General features: G+C 42.9%; 1 protein-coding gene across 3 annotated transcripts in view; it reads left to right on the forward strand.

Annotated features, from left to right (window-relative positions):
• LYRM1 (LYR motif containing 1) overlaps nt 1–27,704 on the forward strand; it is a 229,517-nt gene that overhangs the window by 126,535 nt on the left and 75,278 nt on the right. For all 3 annotated transcript variants that reach the window (XM_044089507.1, XM_044089506.1, XM_044089508.1), the window contains exon 3: nt 26,203–26,295. In XM_044089507.1, the coding sequence (XP_043945442.1) occupies nt 26,203–26,295 (93 nt within the window). The remainder of the gene's footprint in view (nt 1–26,202; nt 26,296–27,704) is intronic.

The raw sequence follows: 27,704 nt of genomic DNA on the forward strand, positions 1-27,704 counted from the left end.
AATAATGTACCCAATCTATGTTTGGGTAGTTGAAGTCTCCCAGTATGATGGTATTTTGTGATATATTCATATCCTCCAATGTCTTCAGGAAGGCTGAGTGGGGTTCCTGAGATTGGGAGGGCGGTCTGTAACATGCTACCAGTTGTATAGTAGTTTTGCCTATGGTTAGTTGCACCTGTATGGTCTCTGATGCTTCATGTGTTGCTACTAACCTGGAGGTGTGGGTGTCCTTGATGAATATGGACACTCCCCCTCCCTTTGTGGTTCGGGCCGGATTTTGGGGCCGAAAAGCATGATCCGAGGTATAGCCTGGTAGCGCTGGGGTGCTCTCAGGAGCCTTGAACCAGGTTTCAGTTACTGCACAGACGTCTATGTTCTACACGCTGAGGAGTGCGAGTGCCTGCATCTTGAGATTTAGACTTCTGGCGTTGAGCAGCATTACCCTTAGTTTTTTTTCCATTTTTGTTTTCTAAGGAGGTGGGTTTGTCTTTGAGCCTTGCCTAAAAAAGGCACTATGGGGGTGGCAAAAGCCTTAACCAATATCCGGAAGCCCAGTGGCGACAGGTGTAAGCCATCCCTTGCGAAGCAGCATAGCTTGTCCAACATGTCATCCCAGGCAGACAGACATTGGATCCCCTTAGAATGACACCAGTACTTGAGCCAATTATTAAAGCTGATCATCTTGTCTTTGTATTGTGGTATCATTCTTGGTGAGGGCAAGATGCTGCTCAGGGTCAGGGTCATACCAGCCTGGGCTACATAATCGGAGAGCTCCTCTATGTCTCTTTTCATGTAGTCCAGGGAGGTACGTCTCGGGTCATTCACGCCAGCATGGACAATGACGGAGTCATATTTGTACTTGCTTTGGAGTGACCTGAGTGCGTGTGTTATGTGGCTGATCCTAGCTACCGATAGACAGCTCACAGTCACCCTCTCCTTGTTCAGCCTGGTCAGCGGGACATCAGTGTGTCTGACTGTAGAGTCACCTATTACTAGTGTATCAGGCATGGTGTTTGGCCTTAAGGGCTGTGATTGGTTGACACACTGATTTATTGAAGTATGTGTTGCATGTGTTTTGTTTTGAGGTGGTGGATTTTTGGATGTCTGCTTTGGGAGCCTCTGTTGTTTTGGTAAGTTTTTTATTAGAGCCTCCGTGTATGTCTTTGTGTTTTATGTGTTTGGTTTGCAGTTGTGGTAGGTCTATGTGGGACTGGGATTGTTGTGTGTGTGGTTACCATCTCCTCCTGTCTGGTCATGCCAGCCCTGAGTTGAGAGAGTTCAGCCTCCAGTTTGGCTATATAGTTGCATCTCTCACATGTATTTGTGTTTGTTGGGAGGAGGAGAGGGTTGTCTGTGTACATGAGACAATTGTAGCATTGTCTCAAGATACCCAGATTGACCAGCTGAACTGGAGAGGACGCCAGTAATCTACCACTCGACATGCTAGAACAGTATAAGGGAGTGCTGTACCTTTAAGGGAAGTGGATATTCACAGGGGTGGTAGGTAGATTTAGTGCTTTACTTAGTACGAGAGTGCTTACTTAGTAGAGAAGTATTGAGAACAAGTGCTAGGCTTATAATATAGTCAGTAGTCTGATTATACTAAGAGTAGGGCTTCCTTAAGGGAAAATTTGAAGAGCAGACTTGGTGGAGCCAGAAGAAGTTTAACCGGCGCTGCACTATGCGCACAACCGCGCAAAGCCGTGCAAACGCGGATTTTAAACAGTGAACTACAAAAGAGCTAGAAATGGTCCAAAACAACCAATTACTACAGCTTCTTGTGCTGAGGTCACTTCCTACAGGGACAGGTAGGCTGCTCAAGACTCCCCACTCCCACTGGTGAGCAAAGAAGCTTCCCTCTATCAAAGTAAGGTAATGGACAACACAGGAACTACACCACAGCCCAGAATACAGCAATGCCTGTAAACTGGTCTAAACTAGTTGAGGAGAGGCGGGAAAACAAGGATTATTTTTTTGTTTTTTTGATAGAAACACACAGAAAATGCAGAAACAGTGATAAATCAGTTACACAGGCTAGCACACTTTAGTGGGCAGCCTCAACAGTTAAATTAAACAGACAAACAAACAAACTTTCGATCAGATTTGACTAAAAAGTAACTTTAAGTGCAGATTTTAAAATAATGCAGCAAACAGTTAAAAAACAGTTCAAGCTAGTTCAGGGTAAGCTACAGAAGCTATTCCAAGTGAAAAAAAGCAAAGATACTTAAATCCAGAAAGTAGTTGCTTTTCTGAGTTCTCTGTAGCTAAGACCACTCTGCAGGACCACGGGGAGCTTGTCTGAGCAGTATAGCCAGAAAAAATCGCCCAGCCCAGAAAAATATCCAATAACGCTTTTTGGGCATACACCAGTGAAAACTAAGATAAAAATGCAGGGTAATGAAGTTAAAATAAGACACTGGCACTTTCCTTCTTTTAACAGGTAGGTGGGAATTTAAGGAATAGGTAGTGGAACTTATTTGATGGGTATTGGAAAAGCTAGAAATAGCTTCAGAAGTTATAGCTAGTGACTGGGATAAAATGAAAATGGAGTTTAAAAATAAGGTTGAGAAAGAGATACAGTTAGGAGGTAATAGAAATTACTTAGAAGGGCCGGCAAAGGTTAAAGTATTGTGGAATAAGGGGAATCTTAGAGAACAAAAGGAGGAGCAAATGCAGAGTGCTAAAGAGAAAATAAGGGAGTATCTGGATAGTATTCAAGAATTTAGAAAGATTGTAGTCAAACTACTGTTTTTTGACAACTCCAAAGCACAAAACTTTGAGCACAATGAGTTAGGCATCAGAATGTTGAAAGGGTTGTTACCAGACTTGGGGAAATTGTAAGAAAAATAACTAAAGATCTTATAGAGATTTTTAGAGGCATTCCGGACATTTTATGAAAGCTTGTATAAAGCAGATACATTTGGAAATCAAGAAAGATTACAAATGGAAATATTTATGGAAGACCTAATTATGCCAAGGTTAGAGTTAGAAGAAACTTAACAAGTAACCATTAAGATAGGAGGTGGGGAGATAAAAACGGTGATGCATAATTAATCTTCAGGAAAGCCTCCAGGAACAGATGGTATTCTTATAGAAGTTTTGAAATTAGGAGGGAAGAAAGTGAGAAAGATCTGGAAGATTTTGTTTAACAGCATTTTAAAATGAAGGGAAGCATCAGCATCTTGTAAGAAAGCTGTGGTAGCTGTAATACCTAAAGATGGCAAAGATCCTTCAGACTCCGCTTCGTATAGACACATTTCAGTTTTAAATCATGATTATAAAGTGTTTGTGCCTGTACTAGCTAAAGAAATGACAAATGTAATGCCAAAATTGATAGATATGGATCAGTGTGGTTTTGTGGAGGGGAAAGCAAACATTTGACAACATTAATAGAACAATGATGACCCAGAGAGAAGCAGAGTGTAAGAAAATACAACTGTTGGTGGGTCTTGATGCAGAGAAAGCATTTGATAGAGTAAGCTGGGATTGTATGAGTAGGGCATTGGAAACCTTTGCATTCCTTGATACAACAATAAGGTTAATTACAAGGATATATGAATGATCAGAGGCAAGAATTAAAGTAAGAGGGTTCCCCTCAGATAAGCTGTGTACAAACAGAGGAACCAGGCAGGGGTGTCTTCCTTCCCCTTTATTTGTTTTATATTTAGAGCTATTGGCAAAATAAGGGAAATACAAGAATATAATTGGTATGGTAATCAAGAAAGGTTGGCTATATTTGCAGATATTGTTTTGTACCTGACACAGTTTTATTTTTTTCAGGATATGAAATTAATGAAAACTATAAGAATATAGGTGTAAATTATGTACCCACACACAAATTGGTTCTGCAATACCCATAGTTATGTGGACGTGATAAGATGGCTTGTAGACAAGTTTGTGCACAGTGTTGAGTTGAGAGTTGAGAGTAGGTTAGTTGATTTGGGACTTTTGTTCAGTTTAGGTCATTTAGTGCTGTGCAGTGGTGGGCTTTATGAAATGAATATGTGCCAAATCTTGCTATTTTATTGTAACATAGCTCAAGTTTGAACTTGGGGGTATAGTTGAGATGAGTGAAGATAGGTGAAGCATACAATAGAGATTGAAATTTGTAGGTTGCCGCTGTGAATTTTCTTGTGGATACTGTAAGATACTGTTTTGCTCTCTATAGGGAGCCTAGTTTTTTGTGTATTTTTCATAGTTTGGAGAATATGTTGGCCGTATGTGAATTTGTCGTGTAGGAGTACTCCAAGTAACTTGGCTTAGTTTCAGTTTTTGTATTATCAGATGAGACAGCATGAAAATAATGTTTTTGAGTTTTAAACTGTTTTGGTAGAAAAACACTTTTTTGCATTTAGAAGTAGGTCTGCAGTGCCTAACCAAGATTCAACAAATGAGAAGGACAATTGATTTCCTGGAGGATTTGTAGCCTTGGGACAGAACAGATGAGGGTTGCATCACCTGCATACTGCAGTTTATTTCCTTTTTTGTGGCAGTATGAAGTTTTTTACAAATATATTAAGTAGAAGTGGGCTGAGTACTGATCCTTGTGGAACTTCCATCTGTGTCAGGAAGGAAAGAGAAGAATTCTTGTTTCTATTTTACTGATTGTTGTTTATTTGTGAAATAGCTATGAAACCAGGTGAGAGATGATTTATTTAGACCTAGGGAGGAGAGTTCACTAAAAAGGTTTTGATAGGAAACTGTGTCAAAGGCCTTTGACAGAGCTAAGAAGAGTGCTAATACTTTGTTGCCATTATTTCTAATGAGGTTGTTCGCATTGGTAAAGCTAATAATAGTAATTGTGCTATGACTGGGGTAAAAGCTGTGTTGTGGAGAGAAGATTGTTTTGGGTAAGATATTTGAGGAGCTGGGAGTGGATATATTTTACTAATAGTTTTGATAATGGTGGTAGTATAGTTATGGGCCTGTAGCTGAATAGGGTAGATGAATTTCCACTTTTGTGAAGTGGAATTATGAAAGATTTCTTCAAGATGGCTGGAACATGGTTTTCTGTTATAGAACCGGTTACTTAGTATTGAAACAGGGAAGGCTAGGGCTTCAGAGGCGAGTTTTAGGTAATCTTTTGGTAAGTTGTCTGCTGCTAAGGATGCTGGATTGAGTTTTTGTATGTATTTTTTATGGTGCTAGTTGGGACTGAATGGAAAGAATGATAAAGTATTGTTAACAGGTGATGTTGGAATAGTGAGGGTAGTGGGAGGCCTTTGTTTAGTAAGAGAGAAAATTGAGTTTATAAAGTGAGAGTTGAACTGGGTGGCTATATTGTCTCGGTTGTTGGTGTGTGGGTAGTTTATGGAGGACCAAAATAGCTTGGGATTGTTTTGGTGTGTTGATTGAAGGTTGATGAAGTAGGATTTTTTTGTTAACTTTTTTTTTTGCAAGATTTCTTAAATATCTAAAGTGTTAGTAGCTGGACTGAGTTTTGTTTTTAGACCGTATTTTCCATGCTTTTATCTCTTTTTGAATAAGACTTTGCCTGCTGTCCTTGTTAATTAGGCTGTAGAGTTTGAGCTAATTCTTTTAGTTCTGAGTGGTGTGTTGCTATTGAAAATGTTTAGGAAAGTATTATTGAAATGGGTTACAGCATCATCTAGTGCCACGGTCTTAGGATATTCCAGTTGTAGAGCTTGATTTTGGAGATGAAGTCACTTGATTTAATACTGTATCTAATATTTCGCACTTGTTTACATATTTTGGGATGGTTTTTGACAGCATAATTGGGTAGATGGTCACTGATACTGTCAATCAAGGTAGTCGGAAGAATTTGTTGTTTGGTTTGTTTGTAAGAATCCAGTCCCAAGTTGAATTCCTTGGTTGTGTGTTGTGTCCTGGTTTTATCTTTTATTATTTGTGAGAAACTGAATAGATTCATTGATGGGGGTGTTTTGTGTCTTTAGAATTTGTTTATGTTAAGGTCACCCGTTATGATTTCATGGGGTATATTGTTATTTAGCCAATGCAGAAGTTGTTCTGTAATCTTACTGTTTTTTTCCTGTTGATGGCTTTTCTGTTTTTAAGTTTGAAATGTGCTGTGAGGTGTTCTGTATTTCTAAATGTGGGTAATGGCTGAGTTCTAGGGAGTTATTGTATATAATTGCTATGCTTCCACTTCATTGTTTGTTTTATTTAATTTAAATGTATTTAATTTATTGACATTTGTTAACCGGTTTTAGTCCAGCTGAGCCAGGGGCCCATTTTCAGTGGTGACCTGAGGAGAAAAATCTCCAGAAAATTAACAATTATCACAAAAGTTACAAAGATATAATCAACAGATAACATAAGTCTACTAGCAAGTAATAGCATGACATAACATAAGTCTGTTAACAGGTAACAAATCTATAAATATTAAATATTAAAAAAGACAGAGTATGAAATTTAGAAGAATACCATACATGAAGTTATGTCTGAAAAGGTTCTTCTGTCATGTCTGAAAATGTTATAACCTGGAGGTAGTATCTCATTGTCTTTTCTTGAAGTTTTAGTTCGGTTTCTGTGACTACAGCTTTATCAGGGTTGTAAAATGCTACACATGCTTGAAATTCTTAGAGTTTGTTGCAAATGCTTCTAGGTGAATATTAAGCATTATTATGTCAGATTTCCTTATAGCTAGTGGTGTTGAACTTGGGGAGGATAGTGATGCATTTTGTGACATAGTAGTAGGGCCTGGGTTTGGATGGCCGTAGCTGCTGAGTTTCATATGAGTGACTCAGTGATAGAGGTCGAAATACCATTTAGATTTGGATTTGTTTCTAATGAGGTGATGTATTGTTTTCAGGTTAGTTTTTGCATATTTGTAGCTAAAGAGGTTGAAAGGATACTGAGGGTAAATTTGTGATGAAATGAAAAAGGAGGGGCTGTTGTAAGTGATGAAAAAGGAGGGGCTGTTGTAAGTGGTGTACAAGTGATGAAAAAGGAGGGGCTGTTGTAAGTGGTGTACAGGAGAAGCAAGTTTTATAGTTGTCATTTGTGTAAGTGGGTTGAGGAGTACTAGAGAGATTAGGTGTGGGTATATCATTGTTTAGTGCTATATTGTGTGTATGGTTTGTTGGATATTTTTGAGAGTTACTGGTGAGATATGAGTGATGGGTTAAAGTGTCTGGTAGTTTCTGTTTTGTGAAGAGAAAGATGTAGAAGGTAGTCAAAATCTAATAAATATATTTTATTCTTTGAGCTGTATTTATTTGTTATTGCTGCTTGCTGTGTTTCTGCAATGCTGCTTAGTTTTAGGGAGAAACAGATTGAAATGCATTATATGTCTTGAGGGTGACAAGGGAGAATATTTGCAAGGAGCAGCTGCTCAACTGAAGACAGGGTCTCCTATTACAAGATGTAGCAGAAATGGTGCATTTCATGTACTGCTTATCAGTAAGGTAAGACCAGCTGGGTGAGAAAGAACACTGGCTCTACAGGCATACCTAATAGCAAATTTGACATAAGCCAGAGTTTTCATGCTGCATTGATGTCTACTCCTTATTGAAACTTTTTCAAGAAGTGGAATAATTGGGATGGACAAATCTTATCTGGGAAAGATATTAAGACCCTTAGCAGTAATGGGAGATGGTAAGCTCTCCTGTGTTGAGCAGTTGAATTCCTGTAGGGATGGGCCGTAGATGCATGTTCTGTGAGTTTCGATACTGAGTGATATGGTTTTAAGCAGGTAATACTATTGTGAAATATATGGCTCTGTGGGGGGTGGCTGGGGAAGAGAACAAAGCTGGCAACACCTCCAGTCTGGGCCTTCTCAAATCCAGTGAAGCTACACTCCAAGCCCAGTAAAGGCGAACAGATGGCTTGAGACAGAGTTTTGTGTCTGTTAAAAGACAAACTAAAAATGAAGGTACACCACTGTAAACTAGTGATAAGGCAAACCACTCGGAGTGGGGAGAAGTACATATGCGCACAGATGCACCACAAGATGATTAAACATAAAAACAGACCACAGGGAGGAGAAATTACATCAGTAAAAACACAGATAAACAATGTATGCCCTCTCTACGTGCAATGTTGGTTGTGGCAATGTTCTTAATACTCAAGCTCAGTGAGAGGAAACAAAAACAGCAGCTACAATTACCTAAAGTATTTAGAGCAGTAAAACGACAGAGGAGTAATTTGCAGGAGCATCTGAATGCTGGTGTGTAATTTTCCCCCACTGATAGGAGGGTGTTAAATTTTAAAGTAGCTTCTCCCCTGCACTTGAATTTGTCCTTTTCTGTAGTGTTATGGATGGCACCCTATTAGTAGGAACTAAAAGGGAAAGCCACATCCAAGCTGTGCATCCAGAGAGGTAAAGGACTAAAGCAGTTAGTCTTTTTCTGCTATGGGTTGAAATTTCATCCTCTAGAGTGCACCTTTTGGAGTTTGCAGAGGAGCCAGTAATCATCTTGATCCCACTAGGCTCCATAAAGTGTACCACAGTAGAGAGACCAGCAGTTCTCACCTAGCCATCTGCTGTAAGGTGTCTGAAACAAATTCCAAGGTACTTTGCATATGCAGGTTGGCTCAAGGGCATCTGCCCGCAACTGTTATTCCCATGTTGGCAGTCTTTCTCAGGAGGCAATCCATGGGAAGTTGTTCCTTGACATTTCTGCTTGGCAACACATTACCAGGGACCCATGAGTATGAGGCCAGCATTTATCACTTGACTTTTTTTTCTCCCTTACACAGTCAACTTCTTTGCTGGGCACATTTCAGCAAGAGTGGCTCTGCAAAAGCTATTTAAAAAAAAAGAGCTCTCCAGACTGTGAACAAGAAAATTTACTTTCACTTTTTAGGTTAAAAAGATAAGGACATTGAACTATTTTGGATATTAGTAGCCAACAAAACAACTGTATTTGTAAATAGATCTTTTGCCTGGTCTGAGACTACAGATATTACCTCCCTTTTATAAAGAGAATAGATGTGCTGTTTGAGTGTGCACAATGCTTTTGTGCACATCCGCATACAGTAGCGATTTTGGCAGGTTTTAGGCTTCTGAAATGGAACTAGCCAATTTCAGTTCAAGACCTAGCAGTCTTACTCAGCTATACCCACAGAGTATTTACCTGGCTTATAGCTTTGTACTGTCTCCCTGTCATCTCAAGGGAATGAGAACCCTTCTGTACCTGGGCATCTGACTCCTAATTTGCCTCAGTTGGCAGGGTATTGTTCAGCTCTACAGTTCTTCCTGTTTCTGGGAATAATGGCAAACCAAAAGAATTCACAGCTTGTTCCTTCCAAGCTTATAATAATTTGGAGGTATGCTATAGATTTTGAGTTATAAATTCAAATACTTGCTTGGTATGTTTGTCCCTTGAGAAGTGATATGAACATTAGTCCCAGCCCTTCTGATTTGGTCCATGTGTAGACACTGATTCTAATATTCCTTTCATAATACTGCATAGTGTAGCTGTAGATATTGGAGGTGCAGTGGAAGCAGGACTCAGATGCACTGAACTTTCCTTTCAAGATATGTTTGCCATAAAGGAAGGACTTTGGCTGATTCATTCTCCAAACCTGCTAGTAGGAAAGCTGTGAAACTACATCTTGAAATATTTACCACTGATGATGATTCTTCAGATAAGATGCTTATACTGGTACCCATATTACCCAAATTGTGTGGTCACTCCTGGAAACCAGGATGGATGTAAATGTGCTACAGAGAAAAGCAGCCCTGTTGAGTATGCAAGTATTGGGAAAATTCTTTCTGAGGGATGTGCAGAAGCCCTGTCAGATGATTTTCTGGTGATACAGTGGATCAAAATCTGAGGAAGAGTTATTCCTTTCCACTTCATAGAGTAGCAGTGCAAGTCTGTGAACGGGCTGTATCTTGGGGTCTGTTTCAGATTGCAGTTCATATTCCATGAGAATCGTATTGTTTTTACTTCTAGCTGAGCAGTGCACTCTGATCCCTGCTGATGACCTTTCATCCAGAAGGTTGTGCTGTTCTACTTCAAGGATTGGATAAACTGTTCCTATTCTGCCTTGACCAAATGTAATTTAGCTTTTTATTTTCATCTGGGGGGGTGGCCCCGTGGATGCCCTAAGAGCTCCTTGACCAATGGCTTTTCTGTATGCATTTTCACCTATATATATGCCATGCCAGGACTTTTGATGACGGCAAAGCTGTCCCAGAGCAATCTAATCTTGGTATCCCATTTTGACCAAGGTACTTGAGCCTTCCATTGCAGTGGGATCATGCACTGCATTCTCCACTTTTTCCACTGACAAGGAAACTTTTGTCTCATTCTTTGGGAATATATTATCCTTCCCTGTTATATGCATTCATGTTGATGTCTTGGCTGTTCTGATTCTTACAGCAGCTAAGTTAGGTTCTTTGATGGATATGATCGTCTGTCCTCACTGTTTCATAAAAGACTTGCAATTCAAGTACCTACTCTGACAGATGGAAACTTTTCACAGCTTAGACAATTTGCAGAAATTAAGTTTAATTTTTCACTCCTTTGGTGCTAGTCCTTGGTTAGTTGTCATAATTGTTTTACTCATGTGTAATTATTATTCCATTATAGTTACCTGGCCTCTAAATTCTATGTTGGGGGTAGGGCAGTACATGGGCAAGATTTAAAGGCATTGCCATGTTCAGACTTTAGTTAGGTACACTGTTTATGCAATTTTTTCGTATTGAATAACTTGTGTTGCTGCTGTCTGAGCCAGAAGATATGGCAGATTTGATTTTTTTCTTCGAACATTGTGTTCTATTTGCACTCAACTCCAGCAGACAAATGAACTTGCATGCCTTATCAGTTTAGCCATCTTGCCTTGCGTTCTATAAGGACAGGGTTCCGTTGTGCACCAGCTCATCATTTCTCTTTAGAGTCCATTCATTTGCCCTTGTATTTTTCTGCAGTCTTTCAATCCAGGAGAATGTCATTTTCATTCTGTGCCTCTCGAACAGCTTCCACTAGGGAAGAAAGTCAACTGTTGGTTAAAGATTGGGATGCCAGAAGAGTATATATATATATTTTTTTGCAGTACCTTTCCAATGGCTGCCTAATTGTGGAGTGCTTTGCTTTAAGCATGGTAAACAACTCTGACAGTCATTCTGTAAGGGCATTTGCCACTTCTGTAGCATTCTGTAATGGTTCAGTGGAAGATATTTGCACTGCTGTTGCTTGGTCTACCATGTGTACCTTAGCAAGACAGTGTAAATTGGATAGGATGTCTATGTTAATTTTTCTTTCTGGACCTTTATGGTAAAAGAGATGTTCCTATAGTCCCCCTTCTAGGAGATCAATTTTAGCTTTACAGCCCATTTGTTCCTGTCCTAATAGGCACATCGACACACTGGCGAGATTGTGGAAGATTGGAAGACGTTGGAGCCTAATTTGGAATTCTTGAATAAAGACTACTTTACTTCATAACTGCAAGTAAAATGTGAAATTTTAACACTGCAAACCATACTGTCTCAAAATAAAAGCATTTGTGGCAACAGTGGATACTCAGTATGTTTATATTTGCAAACCAACACAAGCCCCACAAGTAGTAGTTGAGAGTTTATGAAGAATTTCCACTTCATATTTGTCTCTTTTTCGTTTAGCCTTTCCACCACTTGCAGAGTTTTCCCAGATGTATAATGCAGATTCCAGCCAGAGTTTGAAACTTTATGTTGTGTAGACAGTCCAGTGCTGTCAGAGTCAAGGCTTCACTGTTAGCAATGGAAATTCTGATAAATGTTGCCTTTTAGCCAAAATTTTTTGTTTGGGGTGGGGGGGGTACAGTTTTCAACACAGCAGCATGCAGTAATTTCTCTTCCTCAGGACAGGGTGCAACAGATGCTGGAATTCATCCTACATTTTACCAAAAAAAAGTATGGCTGCCTGGACATTTCTGAGCTGCACACTGCTTCAGCATCTGCCATGATGGTGTCCAGTGCAAAGCTTCCCAGGAGAAATGGTATGTTAGAAAGCTTTAAAACTAGAGTTCTCACTCATTGGAGTATGCATTTTCCTCTTGTCCCTTTCTCATTTAAAAAATTTAATTGAGGGATACTCCAGGTTTCAACAAATCAAGTCATCCATTTCATCTCTCCTGTTATAGACCAGAGACTAACTGCAGATGCCTTGAGGAGCCCAATTCCATGCCTCGGGGGTGCAGGTTAGTGTTCTGCCTTTTAGAGATGGTATGTCATCAGTTACAAGGAGGTAATGACAGTTCACTTGAATCTTTCAGTATCCAGGGCACTGTTAAAACCCAGGGAGCTGCAGGTTGTCACATGTAGCACCACAGTAATGTAGTATGTCAGCAAACTGAGAGTACTCGCACACCTCCACTCACTTTTGTAAAGTAGCTATGGCATTTTGAGAACAAGCAAGGACTTTTGTTGTGTCAATTTTGCATTCCAGGTCAACAAAACATTATCCAGTGCCTTATGCAGGGAAATCTTTTATCTCCTGTGAGCAGAAACATGATCTCGTTGTCATCATGGCATGGTGTTTTTCAAAGATTGCTCCTCTTTACATGCCATCTAAAGCTTTCCATATTTTGCTCTAAAGACTTCTATACCGATTTTATTCCAGACTGATGTTAAAGACAAAGAGAAAAGGCAATGTTTTACTTTAACAAGAATTATTTTATTACTTGGTTTAAAAAATTTAAATGTCTTAATTCTCCAAACCTTTAATCAGTGTGATTTTTTTTCCCAGCGACACCTGTAGTTGGGCTTTAGCTGATGGTTTCATGGCAGGTATCATCTGCCTCAGTGTTGAATCTGCATATTCACAAATGATGTTAGTTTGTGACATCTTCACTTCTTGTCACCACTCATAATAGTTATCTAAATACCCTTACGTTATGTGAGTGACTCGTCAGTGATGTGAATATAATTAGCATTTTTCCACTATTCATTGGTTAGAAATTAAATAATAACCATTGCCCTGTTTAAATAAACTAAAAATTACTGAACAAGTCCACAACTTGTGTTGAAACACATTCTTGGCTCTTCAGATCTTTGACCTTCAAGAACACATTTAATTTGCTTCACAGTGCTTTGTTCTACACAGTCATTTGTATAAGCTCTCCAGCCCTGTGAACCTGCTATTCAGTCATTATAGTAATAAGCTGCCTTGTAACAAAGTTAGGATAGTGTTAGAGTTATTTTGGGATGAATAGATGTGCTTAATCACATGTCTTTAGGTTGTTAGTCTTTTAGTGTATGAGGATATTTCCAGAGTGCATTCTGTTATGGCATCTCTTCCAGCAGCACTTTTAGTCCTTTATTTGGAATTTTTCTCATGGTCACCATCTTCTGGAATTTCAATATATAAATATATCTGGGCATGCAGTGTACAGTTGTTATTTAGCTCAGTTCCTCCTGTTAATTGCAGCTCTAAACAGCATCCTTTTGCTCATAGGATGTCTTTATGTTAAGGAGATGGAGATTAGGATTGCAGTTTGTCTGATGGTACAACCCAGTGAGCATTTTGTTTTGGTATCCATTGAAAAGGTCGGGACACAGAATACTGAGTCCCATAACGTGTAGACCGAATTGGCCAAGAATCTGGACTAAAAATATACTACGTCTGAGATTGCCATTTCTCAAAAAATTCCCTTTTCTCCAAGGAATAGTTCTCTGAATTGGTATATATGTTTGCCCACCTGCAAAAAACATGATTAAAGGGGGTGGGCAGTGTTAGATATTTGCTGTTCCCCTGCATTATCAGTCTTTTTTTTTCCACTGGCAAGTTGGGACTCTGCATTGAAAGTCCGAATATTTCAATAGGAAGGTTTTTTTTTTTTTTTTTATACAGCAGATGTTCTTAATTGAGCATGTGTGATTATGGCAATTATTTTTCCTAACTGTATTTTCAGAAACTATTGTTAAAATCAGACCACAAAAAAACAGAAGTTATGTACCTACCATAACATTCCATGTTTGTTGTCCTTCATCTCGCCTTCCTTCTTGCTGGTTGGGTTCGGAGCTGATCCTTGGCTCCGACTCAGCTGTTTTACTATAGCTCAAGAGCTTATACTGGCTCTGGGTTAACCCCTATCCCAACATGCCTAGCGGTAGCTACCCATATCTCGTTTGTGATCGCCCACACTAGACCATAAAAGTAAAATGCTAATTTTTACTAAGCTCTTGCACAAAAGGAAAAGTTATGTATGAAGGAACAATCCACATGCAAAGGTTAAGGAGGAAAAAGGAACAGCAAGCATGGTCCACTAACCTGGTATGTCAACAGGAAGCTCAGCCAGTTTAACCAATGAAGGAATTCCTCTCGATCCTCCAGGAAGGGGGAAGGAGGGGGGGGGACGCAAGAAGGAAGGCGAGATGAAGGACAACAAACATGGTACATAACTTTGTTGTCCCCATCTCGCCTTCGTTCTTGCTGGTTGGGACCGCGTCCCCGGCACCTGGTTCTTGGACGGCTCACTGGAACAAAACTCTTCAAGACCATGGAATCAAAGGATGCCCTGTTCCGGGAGACCACATCCACTTTGTAATGAGTGATAAAGGTATGAGGATTTACCCGTGTTGCTGCTGCACATATTGAATCTAAAGGCAATTTGGCTTGGAAACCTACAGAGGTAGCCAAGGCCCTGGTTTGAGTGTCTTCTGGCTTTCCCTGGAAGCTTTTTGTTATGCAAATCATAAGTATAGATGATTGTGTCTGACAGCCACTTTGATAAGGTCACTTTTGAAACTGGAGAACCTTGTTTATTGTCAGCAAAGGATACAAACAATTGATCAGATTTTCTAAAGTCCTTGGTCCTGTGTAAATAAAAGCGTAATTGTCTATGAATATCCAATTGGTGGAGTCTATACTCTGCCTTATTGCAATAACTGGAGAAAGAATACTGGAAGCTCGATGGACTGATTTAAATTATACTCTGAGCACACCTTTGGCAAGAAGGAGGGATTGGTTCTGAGAGAAACTCTATCTTTGTGGAAGATGAGATATGGCAGGTGAATAGATAAAGCGTGTAATTCAGAAACCTGTCTAGCTGAGGTGATGGCAGTCAAAAAGAGGGTTTTCCAAGACAGAAATTTCAGGGAAGAAGATGATGCTGGTTCAAAGGGTGGAAGAACCAGAGAGGCTAAAACAAAGTTTAAGTCCCGGAGGGGGGAATGTTCTCTTACCGGGGGCAGTAAAAGTGTTGTATCTTGTAAGAATGTTTTGTACAGCTTATGGGTTTTGTACAGCTTATGGGACATGATGTTAGAACCCAACTTTCCCACATGAAAATTGAAGATGGCAGCCAGTTGGATCCTAATGGTAGCTGCAGCTGCCCTTCGTTCTAACGTTTCGGCCAGGAAATCAAGAATCTTGGGAAAAGGAGCAGTGAAGGGATCAATATCATTATTTGCCCAATAAGAGAACTTCTTCTTCCATTTGCTAGTATAAATCTTTCTGGTAGTGGGCTTGTGAGAAGACACCATGATGTGCTGTACTGCCGGGGAAATGTTGGGGAGCCTGGCTATGAATGGAAGTGGAGAAACCAAGCTGTCAGCTTGAGAGTTGGGAGGGAGGGGTGGAGTACGCTCGACTGATTCATCAGGAGGTCCAGAACTGGGTCCACTATCCAAGGCACCACTTGTAGATGATGGCAGAGAAACGGGAACCATATCTGACGAGGCCAATAAGGAGCAATGAGGATGAGCTTGCAACCCAGTGCCTTTGCTTTCTGAAGTACCTTGGGGATCAGAGGAAAAGGTGGAAAGGCATAAAGTAGTCCCAGAAGCCAATCATGAACAAGTGCACCCCTGGGTGACTGTCCCGGTGGGGGGACTAAGGCGAAGTAGCTGCTGCATTTGTTGTTGAGGGGAGTGGCAAAAAGATTGCAGCATGGCAAGCCCCATTTGTGAAAAATCAAGTCCGCAACTTCTTGCTACAGGGACCACTCATGAGGCATGAGGATAGCCCTGCTGAGCATGTCTGCTATCATGTTGGATTTCCTGGGAATGTGCATCTAGGTCAGAAAGCGCTGGGAAGACCTCACCCATTGCCATACTGAAAGGGCCTTCCAACACAAGGGGTAAGATCTGGTCCCGCTTTATTTGTTGATGTACCATACCACTGACGTATTGTCTGTCTGAATTGCAATAGTTCCGGTAGGTAGAGAATCTTGAAGTGCTTGCAATGCCAGAAGCACCGCTCTCATCTCTAGAACATTGATGTGCAAGTGGTACTCGTGTGGCTGCCGCATTCCTTGGACAGTCTTGTCTCAGATAATGCCCCCCACCCTGTCTGGGAGGTGTCTGTGGTCACTGTGGCTACTGGATGGGGGTGTAGAAAGGGTCTGCCTAGAGTCACCTGGGGGGAGACCAGCCACCATACTAAGTCCTTTTTGTAGGATTCCGTGATCGAGATCATATGTGACATTGGTAAATCCTGGAATGACCATTGAGCAAAGAGAAGCCACTGCAGAATTCTCATGTGGAAGCGAGCCATAGTGACTAGAGTAATTGCTGCAGCCATTGAGCCCAAGACCTTCAATACCTGCCTTGCCTGAACTCTCTTTTTCATGAGGAATGAAACTTGCTGTCTCGAAGCAGCTTTACTATCATGGCTCTTGTATCTAGGTCTGCCCCTATGAAGGTAATAGACTAACAAGGCAGACTTTTCGTAGTTTATGGTGATGCCTAGCTGGGAACAGGTTTTAATTGTGTACTCCCGTGCTTTGATCAGTTGATGCTTGGTGGTAGCAGTGAGGAGCCAGTCATCTAGATATGGAAACACCTGGAATCCTAGACGTTTGAGGTGAGCCGTGACCACTGCCATACACTTGGTGAACTCCCTGGGGGCTGTGGTGAGACAAAAGGGCAGAGCTCTGTACTGGTAATGACTGGCTGCCAGCCTGAAGCGTAGGAATGTCCTGGATCGCCTGTCCATTTTTATGTGGTAGTATGCATCCTGGAAATCAATGGAGCACTAATGGAGTCTAATTGTCCTGACCCAAAAAGGGAAGAATGGACTGCAGTGTTACCACCCGGAACTTTGCTTTTTTACTGATTTGTTTAGTTGCTGAGATCCAAGATGGGTCTCCAGTCCCCTGTCTTTTTTGGATCTAAAAAGAACCGTGAGTAAGTTTCTGATTCAGTTTGGTCTGGGGGGACTTCTTGATGGCCTTTTTTTTCTAGCAATCTTTGTACTTCTAGGATTGCTTGATCCCAAAGACTGGGTGGAACATCTGTGATTGAAAGTTTTGCTCTTGAGGAGGGTAACTGGGAAATGGGAATTTTGTAACCCCTGGATATTACTGACAGTACTGCTATATCTTTCGTAATAGTTTGCCAGGCTGTTGGATACAATGATACTCTGCCCCTGACTGCCTCCAGAGGTGGACAGTCAGGCCTCCCTTCAGGAGTGCTGGAAGGGCCTAGCAGCGAACGTATCTCTGTCGCCCTGCTGTTGTGGACCCCCCTGCTGCGATGCCAGCGTCTTCCGTTATTGTTTCCCCCTCTGCCCCTGGAGGAAAATTCTCCACGTGCATCAGGCAATGCTCCCTGGGATTTTCGAAACCACATTTTCCCACTCTTCTCACCTTTAGGGTAGGGTCTAGATGGAGTGGAAGAATGGACTCCTACAGCAGAGAGAGGGTCTTCCCATCCTTTTCACACCTGGTGAGTCTCTCTCTTACCTGAGGCCCAAACAAGGATGAGCCATCAAAAAGGGTATTGGTAAAGGAGGACTTGAAGGGTTCCGCAAATTGACAAAAGGCGCATCCAGGAGTGTCTCTGCAAAGCAACTCCGGTACCTGCTCCCCTATTCGCTCCATCTGCCGCATAAAAAATGAGCCTCATGGAGGAGTTAACCACTGAAGTCAAGGTCGCAAGCTGGGATGCCTCCCAGTTTCGCAACTCCCTCAGCTGTAGGATCCTGCAGGGTATGTCCCAACTCCTTTAGGAGATCCCACTGAAGTTGCATGAAGTGTGACAAATTCAGCGACCTGAGAGTAAGGGTTGCTGGAGAGAACATACGCTTCCCATACCTGTCCATCGTATGGGACTCCTTGTTCGGTGGATGGACAGATGAAGTTTCTGCAAGTTCCTTCTTAGTGGCTGCTGCCACCACCATAGCACCAACTGGAACCCCTTTAGAAAGGAAGGACTTGTCTTCGGGGGCAGTTATAAATTTATTTGGTCTCCGCGGAACTGGTTCCAAGGTCTCTGGAGCGCTCCACGCCTTCCGACTCACTACAGACAAAAGTGGGTCAAAAGGCAGAGACACCCAAGAGGTGGAGGGCTGGGAACCAAATGCGTCCAGGTAGACAGACTCATCCTCAGAAGTGGCTAGGGACTTCCAGCCACCCCTCTAAGTATTTCCAAGATGTCCTTATAGGAGATATTCTCAGAGGGGGACTGTGGGGACCCCTCTGATTCATCCAAGTCTGTGTCTGAAGTGATGGACTCAGGGGAGTCCAGATGCTTCCTCTTACATTTTTTCTTCCGAGGGACCTCTTCCAAATGTTCGTGGGAGGCTTCGGAAGAAGTGGAATCGCCCAATGGGGCGTCCTGTGATATAGGTTCCCTAAGCTTGGAGGAAGGAGGAGGGTCAAAGGGAGGCACAAGCACCAAGGGAGAAGAAGCCGATGGAGCCGAGGGTGGAGCAGTCTCAGGAGACAGCACGCTCATCACCTCGAAGGTGCCACTGTCCCAACCCAAAGGAGCCTCCGACTCCAAAGAGCCTGGAGATCTCCTGTGAACCGGGAGCGACTGCTCAGAGACTGATGTGGGAGCAGAGCTCACCTGCGCCGAAGCTCCGAGAGGGAGAGCAGGGTCAGCCAAGAGTCTGATGCCACTGCCCCACTTGGAGCCGATGAGAGAGCTGCAGCGCCCAGATCCCTCGATGGACTGGGCATAGAGGAGATCGGAGTGGGAGTCGGAACTGATAAAGGCGAAGTAACCAGAGCCGACAGTTCCACCACCACGACATCCATGCACTCCAGCTCTGAGCTCAAGAGAGTCGGAGGAGGAACTGATAGAGAAGCTGAATGGGTTGAAGGAGCAAATTCCTTATGGGCTGGGCTCTATAGTAATGTGGTAAGTGCCTGTGACTTGAGGAGCCTATTAACCACTCTCCACATCATGATCCGAAAGCCTGGAGGACCGAGAGGAGTGAGAGGAAGACCGGTGACTTGCCTGCCACAGATTGCAACAAAGGAGACTGTGGAGCAGAGCGCACCGGCTCCAAAGAGGGAATCCTGGATGATGATCGTGTTTCACTGTTGCAGTCATCACACTTGGGTTATCCTGCCAGGGGTAGCCCTCAGTCAGCCCGAATACCAGAGGCTTAGTATTTCTGCATCAGTTGCTGTCCCTCCAGCACTGACGTCAGATCATCAGTGGTATAAAATCAGGCAGCCGACGCCATTACATCAGTCTTTCTTGCTGTGGAGCCCGAAGCAGAAGCAGTTTGCACGAGTGCCGGTCGGCCACTATTTGAGTTTTTGTTTCCAAACTGAAGTTGAAGTCTTCTAAAGCTAAGTACCCCATTGGGATCCTTTTTTTCTTGCTGTAACCGATGTCAGAAAAAGTTATCATTTGTCTCGCCTGTGGAAAGCAAATATCACAGCAAGACTTCCATTCTTACTGCGTCACCTGTTTAGGCCCAGACCACGATGTCCCTCGCTGTCGCTTTTGTGCTTTGTTTGACGCTCGGAACTATACGTCGTCGGGCCCTTATTGTAGCTACATATTTTTTATCTCAGTCCTTGTATTCCAATATGGCTTTGGTAAGCCATCTGACTACCGATCTTCCAAAAAAAGTAAGGATAAGGACAGAGACAGGACCGCACAGGTCCAAAACTGCTGACGACACTTCTGTTAAGCTAGTTATCAGTTCTCTGGTCCTCAGTGAGGTGCTTTCGCAGCCCCTGATGCCCACTTCTATGGATTTGCAGGGTGCTACCGAGACCCGTTCGGAGTCGGTATGCCACGAGACTCTTCGACTAAGCATCCTGCGGATGTCTCTACCTTGAATGGGTCCGGAGCCGCTGAGCAGGCACTGGCTTCTAAGGAAGTTCTTCGCACTACCGTGTCTTCAGTTCTTTCTAAAACTACCGAGTTTCTAAGGCCCAGGGTATGAACTACGCCTAAAAAAATTGACGACCCAAGCTCAGGCACCTGCTTCCATGCCTCAATCTCAAATGCTTAAAATGGCGGAAGACCTCGTTATGCTTATTAGGGAAGCCAGGCTACCCCTTCTAAAAGAAAGAGACTTGTCCCCAGTAGTTTTATCTGAACAGGAGTCCGATGACTCTGAAGTTTCTGAATATGAAGACATGCAACCCTTCTCTGCTTATGAGGATTCTGATGCAGAGGAATCCTTTCCTTTTGGCTCTCCTCCCGAGGATTTTTAATTTGGTGAAACCCTACATACTTTGAGAGCATTTCCAATGGAAATGTGAGGACTATCCTCAGTTAAAAAGAGATTCGGAATTCTTAGATTTACCACAGCACAGACCTTTAGCCATTCCTCCTGTCCTGGATGTTGTGGATGATGTTTTTATGGAATTTGACTCCTGACACTCTTCCTCCTGCTCCCAGGAAACCTGACCGGCAAATACAGAGTCCCTGTCTCTCACAATTTCCTTTTCAAAAATCCTACTGCTGACCCAGAGGTCCTCTCCCAGGGACCTAAAAGAATTAAGCAACCTCAGCTAAGAATCCCACCCCCTCAGACAGAGATTCCCGAGCTTTAGACAGATGGGGTAAAAAAGTATTACACCTCTGCAACTCTTGCTGTTAGTGCACTAAATTGTCAGTTCCACAAAATATTAGCAGCATACCATGGAACTCCTCAAACAAAAAATGTCTTCCTTTCCTGCTTGTGCAGAAAACAAAGAATTACATGAGCTTATGCATTCTGCAAGCGAAGTTACTAAGCACACCTTGCAATGTGGCTATGACACCCTAGAAGCATCTTGCAGGGCAGCATTCACTGGTTCTGTCCTTAGAAGGCATGCTTGGCTTAAGGAACAAACCTTGTCAGACCATGTCAAATCAAAATTGTTGGACGCACCATTGAACAAAGAACATTTGTTTGGCACCAAGGCAGAAGAGGTCTTAAAGATGGAAGAAAAAGCTAAATCTGTGCAGACAGACTTTTTACAGGTCCAGTCTCCGAGGTTCAGTAGGCATTGCCCCTTCAAGTACTGGTTCTTTCCGGCCCCCTCCAGGCCAGCTCAGCCAAGACCCAGGGGAAGCAGACCCCCCAGACAACAGTCCCAGGGAATGTAGAGATCTAAGCAATGGAGTTCCTCCTCTTCAAAAACAGGGAGTGCTAAGCCACACGCTTATGGTAAGAACTCACAATGACTTTACACCTCCACCCCTTACCTCTGCCCACCTGTTTGTGCCCCTAGGAGGAAAATTCTCCTTCCATGCAAACAACTGGGCCTCTATTACCAGTGACCAATGGGTCCTTAACATAGTGTCCCAGGGATACAAATTTTATTTCCACACTCTGCCAACCCCAAAAGGGATTGCCAGATCTTCCTCCAAACCAGTGGGCAGAGGCCAAAAAGCAAGTCCATTCCCTGCTCTCGATGAGGCAACACAGCGTGTTGCTTCAGACCAGATAGGCTAACGTTTCTATTCCAGACTCTTCCTGGTACCCAGAAAAGAGGGCACCCGGCGCCCAATCCTCGAACTTTCCATTCTAAACACCTTTCTGGTGATACCAAAATTCACAATGCTCACCCTCCAGCAGCTTCTTCCTATGCTTTCCAAGGATGCTTGGTTAGCCACCCTAGACCCAACAAGAGGCCTACCTACACATCCCAATAAGGAAATCTTGCAGGAGATATCCATTTCATGTCAGGATTTATGCACTTTCAGTTTCCCTTTGGCTTATCCACTGCTCCCAGAGTTTTCACAAAATGCCTGGCTCCAGCCATTGCTTTTTGCAGACAAAGAAATATTCAAATTTAGCCCTACTTAGACGATTGCCTGACTCAGGCAGACAGTCGGGAAAAGCTGCTACAGCACCTGACCTTTGTAAAGGACCTACTGACCTCCCTGGGGTATACTATCAACAAAAAGAAAGCAAAACTAGTCCCCACACAATAAATTGTATTCCTGGGAGCAAGCCTGGACACAGCATCCCAGATGGCATTCTTTACTCCAGAAAAACAAGCCTACCTGACAGGCTACTTCTCTCATCTAGCCACCAGAACCCAGTTATCTGCAAGGAAAATCCTGCAAGCTCTAGGGTTCATGACCTCCTGCATTCTACTCATTCCATATACCAGACTGCATATGTGGAAACTACAATGGTACCTAAAAAGCCTTTGGTGTCAACACTCTCAAGACCTGGAAACTGTCATACCTGTGATACCATGTCTAAGGAAAGATTTTTTTTTGGTGGGCAGCAGCATGCAACCACAAGGTACTTCTCTTCTCACAACCCTGTGCCACTCAGACCCTCACCACAGACGCATCAGACTATGCCTGGGGTGCACACCTGGATGGCAGGTGCATTCAGGGCCATTGGAGCCCAAATCAAATACATCTGCACTTCAACCAAAAAGAGATGCTAGCTGTTCAGGACGCCCTGACAGCTTTCAGACCCCTTCTCTCCCCAGGGCCTCTAGTGATTGAAACAGACAAGACCACAGTAATGTAGTATATCAACAAGCAGGGAGGGACTCACTCTTATCCTCCCTGCAGGTTCACCATGACCCTTTGGCACATGGCCTCAGCCATGCAAATACACCTGCTAGCACAATTCATGCCAGGCTCCCTAAACTCTCTGGCAGACAACTTAAGCCGAAACCTGCTAGACCCACATGAGTGGCAGCTAGACCACAGAACCTTCAACCTTGTAACCCAGAAATGGGGCACCCCGAAGGTGGACCTCTTTGCCTCCCACTCCAATCATCAGCTCAGCAAATTGTGCACCAGGGAACCTCACAGCAAGGCCTGGAAAGTGGATGCTCTATCCTTCCACTGGGTAAACCTCTCGATCTATGCATTTCCCCCTCTACCACTCATTTCAAGGGTACTGCTCAAAATAAGGGAGGAAAAACCAAAGGCAATCTTGATTGCCACAGACTGGCCATGCAAGCACTGGTACCCACTGCTGCGCAGCCTGTCACCCCTGCCACCATGGCACCTACCTCAGATCCCAACATTCCTGACCCAGAAGAATGGAGAATTCATGCACCCACAATTGCAGACCCTGAACCTGGCAGCCTGGTTTATTCCCTGACCTCTCCTCAAGCTGCCAGCCTAAGTAAACAAGTCCTGGATGTTATACATGAGGCCAGACACCCCAGCCCTAGAAAATCCTGTGCTGACAAGTGGAAAAGGTTTTGCACCTGGATCCAGGCTAAGGGAGCCGAAACAGCACAACCCTCTCATCCTGGATTACCTAGCAGACCTGCTACACAGAAGTCTGTCCTTCTCTTTTATAAAAAAATCATGCCACTGCCATCTCTGCTCATTACAGCACAGAGCCACCTCTCTTCTCATACCCTCTCATCAAACAGTTCGTAAGAGGGGCTAACAACTTAAGGCCACCCAGAAGAGCTCCTACCCCAGCCTGGGACATTTAGTTTGCTTTGGAAAAGCTCGCCCTACTCCCCTTTGAGCCTGCAGCTTCAGCAGAGTTAAAATTCCTCTCTTGGAAAACAGCCTTGCTTCTGGCCATCAGCTCAGCTAGAAGAGTTTCAGAGCTACAAGCACTCATGGCGGTAGAGTTGACAAGGTCTCCCTCAGGACTAACCCATCCTTCATGCCTAAAGTAGTGTCTAGTGTGGCTCTCAACTAATACATTCATTTGCCCACCTTTTTCCTTAACCCACAAAACAAGGGGGAAAGGATTCTGCACTCTCTAGATGTGCACAGATAGCTCGAATTCTATTTGGAGAGGACTAAATCTTTTAGAAAAACTGACCAATTGCTAGTCAGCTTCACAGCAGGGGCAGAGGGCAAGGCCATATCCAAACAAACAATATCCAAATGGATAGCAGACTGCATCCATTTCTGCTACAAACAGCACGGGAAACCGCCCCCAAAGACCGTCAGGATGCATTCCACCAGGGCAACCTCCACCTCTGCAGCTTTTCTCAGAGGGGTCCCCACCAGGGACATCCTGGAGGCTGCAACATGGACTTCTGTTCATACCTTCATCAAGCATTACCACCTACCTATCTTCTCCAAATCCAGGGCAGGCTTTGCCACTTCAGTATTGCAGGGCATCCTAGCCAGCCCCCATTCTTCTTGACTGCCTCCACCCTTTTCTTCAGCTTTGGGAATCAACCCAAGCGTGATGACTGCAACAGTGAAACACAAAGAACATAGTACAGTTGTGTACACTTACCATAAATGTAGATGATAGAGTGTATTCACTGTTGCAGTCCTGGTTTCCCACCCTCCACCCCCCTTGTCTGTCTGTCTATCTCTCTCTTCCTCTCTCCTTACAGGGAATTTTTGGTATTTACTTTTGGGTCTATATCAATGTCGAAATCTGACAAGTTTGAAGCACTAAACTTCAAACTTGAAAGTTTGAAATCTAACAACGTTGAAACGTAGAACGGAGATCGCCATAGAGTGCGGGAAGGGAATATTTCCCTTTACTGCACTGTAGTGAGATCTCTGAGTTGGTATATTTAAGTAGCAGGAGGGTGTGGGGGTGCAAGGGGGCTTGCCCCCTGCATAGTGATTTTTTTTTTTGTGTTGAAGGGTTTTTTTTTTTTTTTGACATTCGACGTTGTCAAATTTCGAACTTTCAAGTTCGAAGTTTAGTGCTTCGAACTTGTCAGCTTTCGACAATCTGATATAGACCCTTACTTTCTACTGGTGGAGTTCTTCCACCATAGCCTAGCTCCCTATTTGGGGGCTCCTGACAGTTGGGGCAAGAAAAACTGATGTAATGGCATCGGCTGCCTGATTTTATACCAGTGACGACCTGATGTCAGTTCTGGAGCGACAGCAACAGACTCAGAAATACAAAGCCTCTGGTATTCGGGCTGACTGAGGGCTACCCCGGCAGGATAACCCAAGTCTGATGACTGCAACAGTGAATACACTCTAACATCTACATTTATGGTAAGTGTACACAACTGTACTTTCTTTTATGGGCCCGGACTGGCTCAGAAGACACTGATGGAGCCGCTGGAGACATAGCTTTGTCGGAGCCAACACTGGGAACTGACAGAGCCGAAGATTTCACACCAGATTTTGGTTGTTCCGAACTTGGAACAGTTGAGGATGGTTTAGGAGGTTTGTCAGACTGTTTAGCTGACTGAGGAACCTGAGACAAGGATCCTGAGGGTTCTTTAGAAGGCCATGCAAAATCAGTTTGTTTTTTTCTCTCCTGCAGGACTCTGGAACTGAAGGTGTGACAGAGAGCATGAGTGCTGCAGGTGAACAGCCCCTAAACAGTAAACACAACTTGTGTGCCTGTCCGTAAGAGACATTTTTGACAGCACGAGTCGCACTTCTTAAAGCCAGAGGGTTTTGACTCTTTGGGACATGTTGGATACCAGAAGACACAAACAGCAAAAAACAAGGCTGTAATGGCTAGCAAAAAAAACAGAACTACAAACACTACCAGAAACAAGGATACTTTTTTGAAAAAGGAGGAGGAGGGGGGAGAGCCTCTAAAACAGCGACTCCCCCAATAGGAGAGCCTCTAACTTAAATGGCTACTCCAATAGAAAGTGGGGAAGAAGAGAAGAACCCTCTAAGTTAAAAGGGCTCAAGGGGGAAAGCAAGGCCTAAGAAAATGACAACCAAGAAAAAACAAGAAACAGCTGAGGAAGTTCAGTAGGTTGTTTTGTATAAACAAGGACACCACAAAATTAATTAAACTGCTAATAACCCAAAAAAGGAAGATAGCAAAATAAGAAAAACTGAGTACTTGGCCTGAGCCAGTAGTCGCAATCTCGACGCTGAAGCGGCAAACGAGATCTGGGTAGCTACCACTAGGCATGTTGGGATAGGGGTTAGTCTCGAGCCAGTATAAGCTCTCGAGCTATAGTAAAACTGCCGTGTCGGAGCAGAGGATTGGCTCCGAACCCAACCAGCGAGAACAAAGGTGAGATAGGGACAACATAACATTGATTTTTTTTTTAAATAACTTGTAATACTGGAAAAGGGTCTCAATGAGAGGAAGCAGTTGGTTGTCGGAAGGGGAAAGAGACAAGCTTCACCATTTTACAGGTTCAGACTAATTATTTACAGTATTACATTTTTAGTGTGTTTTTTTTTTCTGATTATTTTTATAATTGTTTTATTAGTTAACAGATCCAGAAACTATTAAGGCCTGTGTGGAAGAGTGTAAAGCAAGGATAGAGATCGGGCTTCATTATCAAATACCCTACCCAAGACCAGTAAGTTTCAGTAATTTATTCTTCCCTTTTTCCTGTTTGTTGATTTTATTACCTGCTGTAAAAGCATTGTTTTCACATTTTTTTTTTATTATTTCAGAGTTTCTTCACAGACTTGAGCATAGCTCAAGTACTGGACCCAAATATTTGTTTTTTTTCCCTGCATTTTATTTATTACTTTGGTGTGAAACACTTTGCTTCCCAGCATTTCAGACTTTTTTATTGCATTTGTTAACCAGGTAAGACCACAAAGACAAGTACCTCTTTTCAGGAGCAGCCTAAAAGCACTGCTGTAAGGGAGTTTTCCAACATTTAGCAAGGAGGTTTTCCTTGGGTTAGATGGAAGCAGACACTTCATGACCTCACCTTCTCCTTTATGGTTAAAGATGGCTTTCTAAGGCAGTCTGTTACCAAAAGTAAGTAAATTATTGGAAGTTCTTACAATCTACGGTGGTAGCGTTGTTACCTCACAGCAAGAAGTTCTCACATTCAATTCCCGGCTGGGCTTGGGAGCGTCTTCTGTGTGGAGTCTGTATGTCTTCCCCGGTTGCGTCGCGTTTGAAAGACATGCGTGCGTAAATGGGCATGTCTTCTTTGAAGGTTGGGCGTCAAGCCGGCTCCTCGGCGTTTAGTAAAAAAAAATCTACTGCCAATCATTAGTGGACCGGAGTTCCGCTGTGGCGACCCCTTACCGGGAAAAGCCGAAAAACAAACAACAACTTACACTCTACTCATTAAACTGTCAAAGAAATAAGAAACTAACCTGTGTTTCTGGTACTGTTTAAAAGATGTGCCAAAGACAGTAAACGTCTGCATTGTATGGGGAAGGATTTTGACCTTGCCATAATTCTCGTGGGAGTGAATGATGTTTTATTACATTTTGAACAAGATTGAAGCATAATATGACTGCTTTCTCCACTTCTGTAGCAATGGCATAAACAATGTATTTGCAAAGCAAAAACCAAGAACCTATCCTTATCTTAGATGGCACAATGATTTTAGGGATAAGATTACTGGCCACAGTAAGTGGCTTCATAAAGGGTGACCGTCAAAGGAATTCATTATGTATCTGCAGTGGAGGGAGTAGAATGATGATCCAGTTTGCTTTACATTTGGTGATTTCTACATCTCTACAGAAGGGTATACATTGTGGGTAGGAAATTTGCCACCCTCCCCCATATTTTTGTGTAGGTAAATTAAAACTGATAGACATTCCAGCTGAATATCCAAACAGCTGAATGAATGTCTGCTTAATGTCAGAATCCTATACAAAAAATGTCTTGACTGTTGTGGATGTGGGTATTTAACTTTCACTAAACATGGTTCAGGGGCTCATTCCTCCTCCTTAGGTTCTGAAGTATAGCATCCTTTGATTGAAATCATATCACTTTATAATGGCAAGTGCACATATT

The sequence above is a fragment of the Protopterus annectens genome, chromosome 12.part0, assembly GCF_019279795.1.
Source record: "Protopterus annectens isolate FY-2018-M chromosome 12.part0, PAN1.0, whole genome shotgun sequence".
Lineage (NCBI taxonomy): Eukaryota > Metazoa > Chordata > Ceratodontiformes > Protopteridae > Protopterus > Protopterus annectens.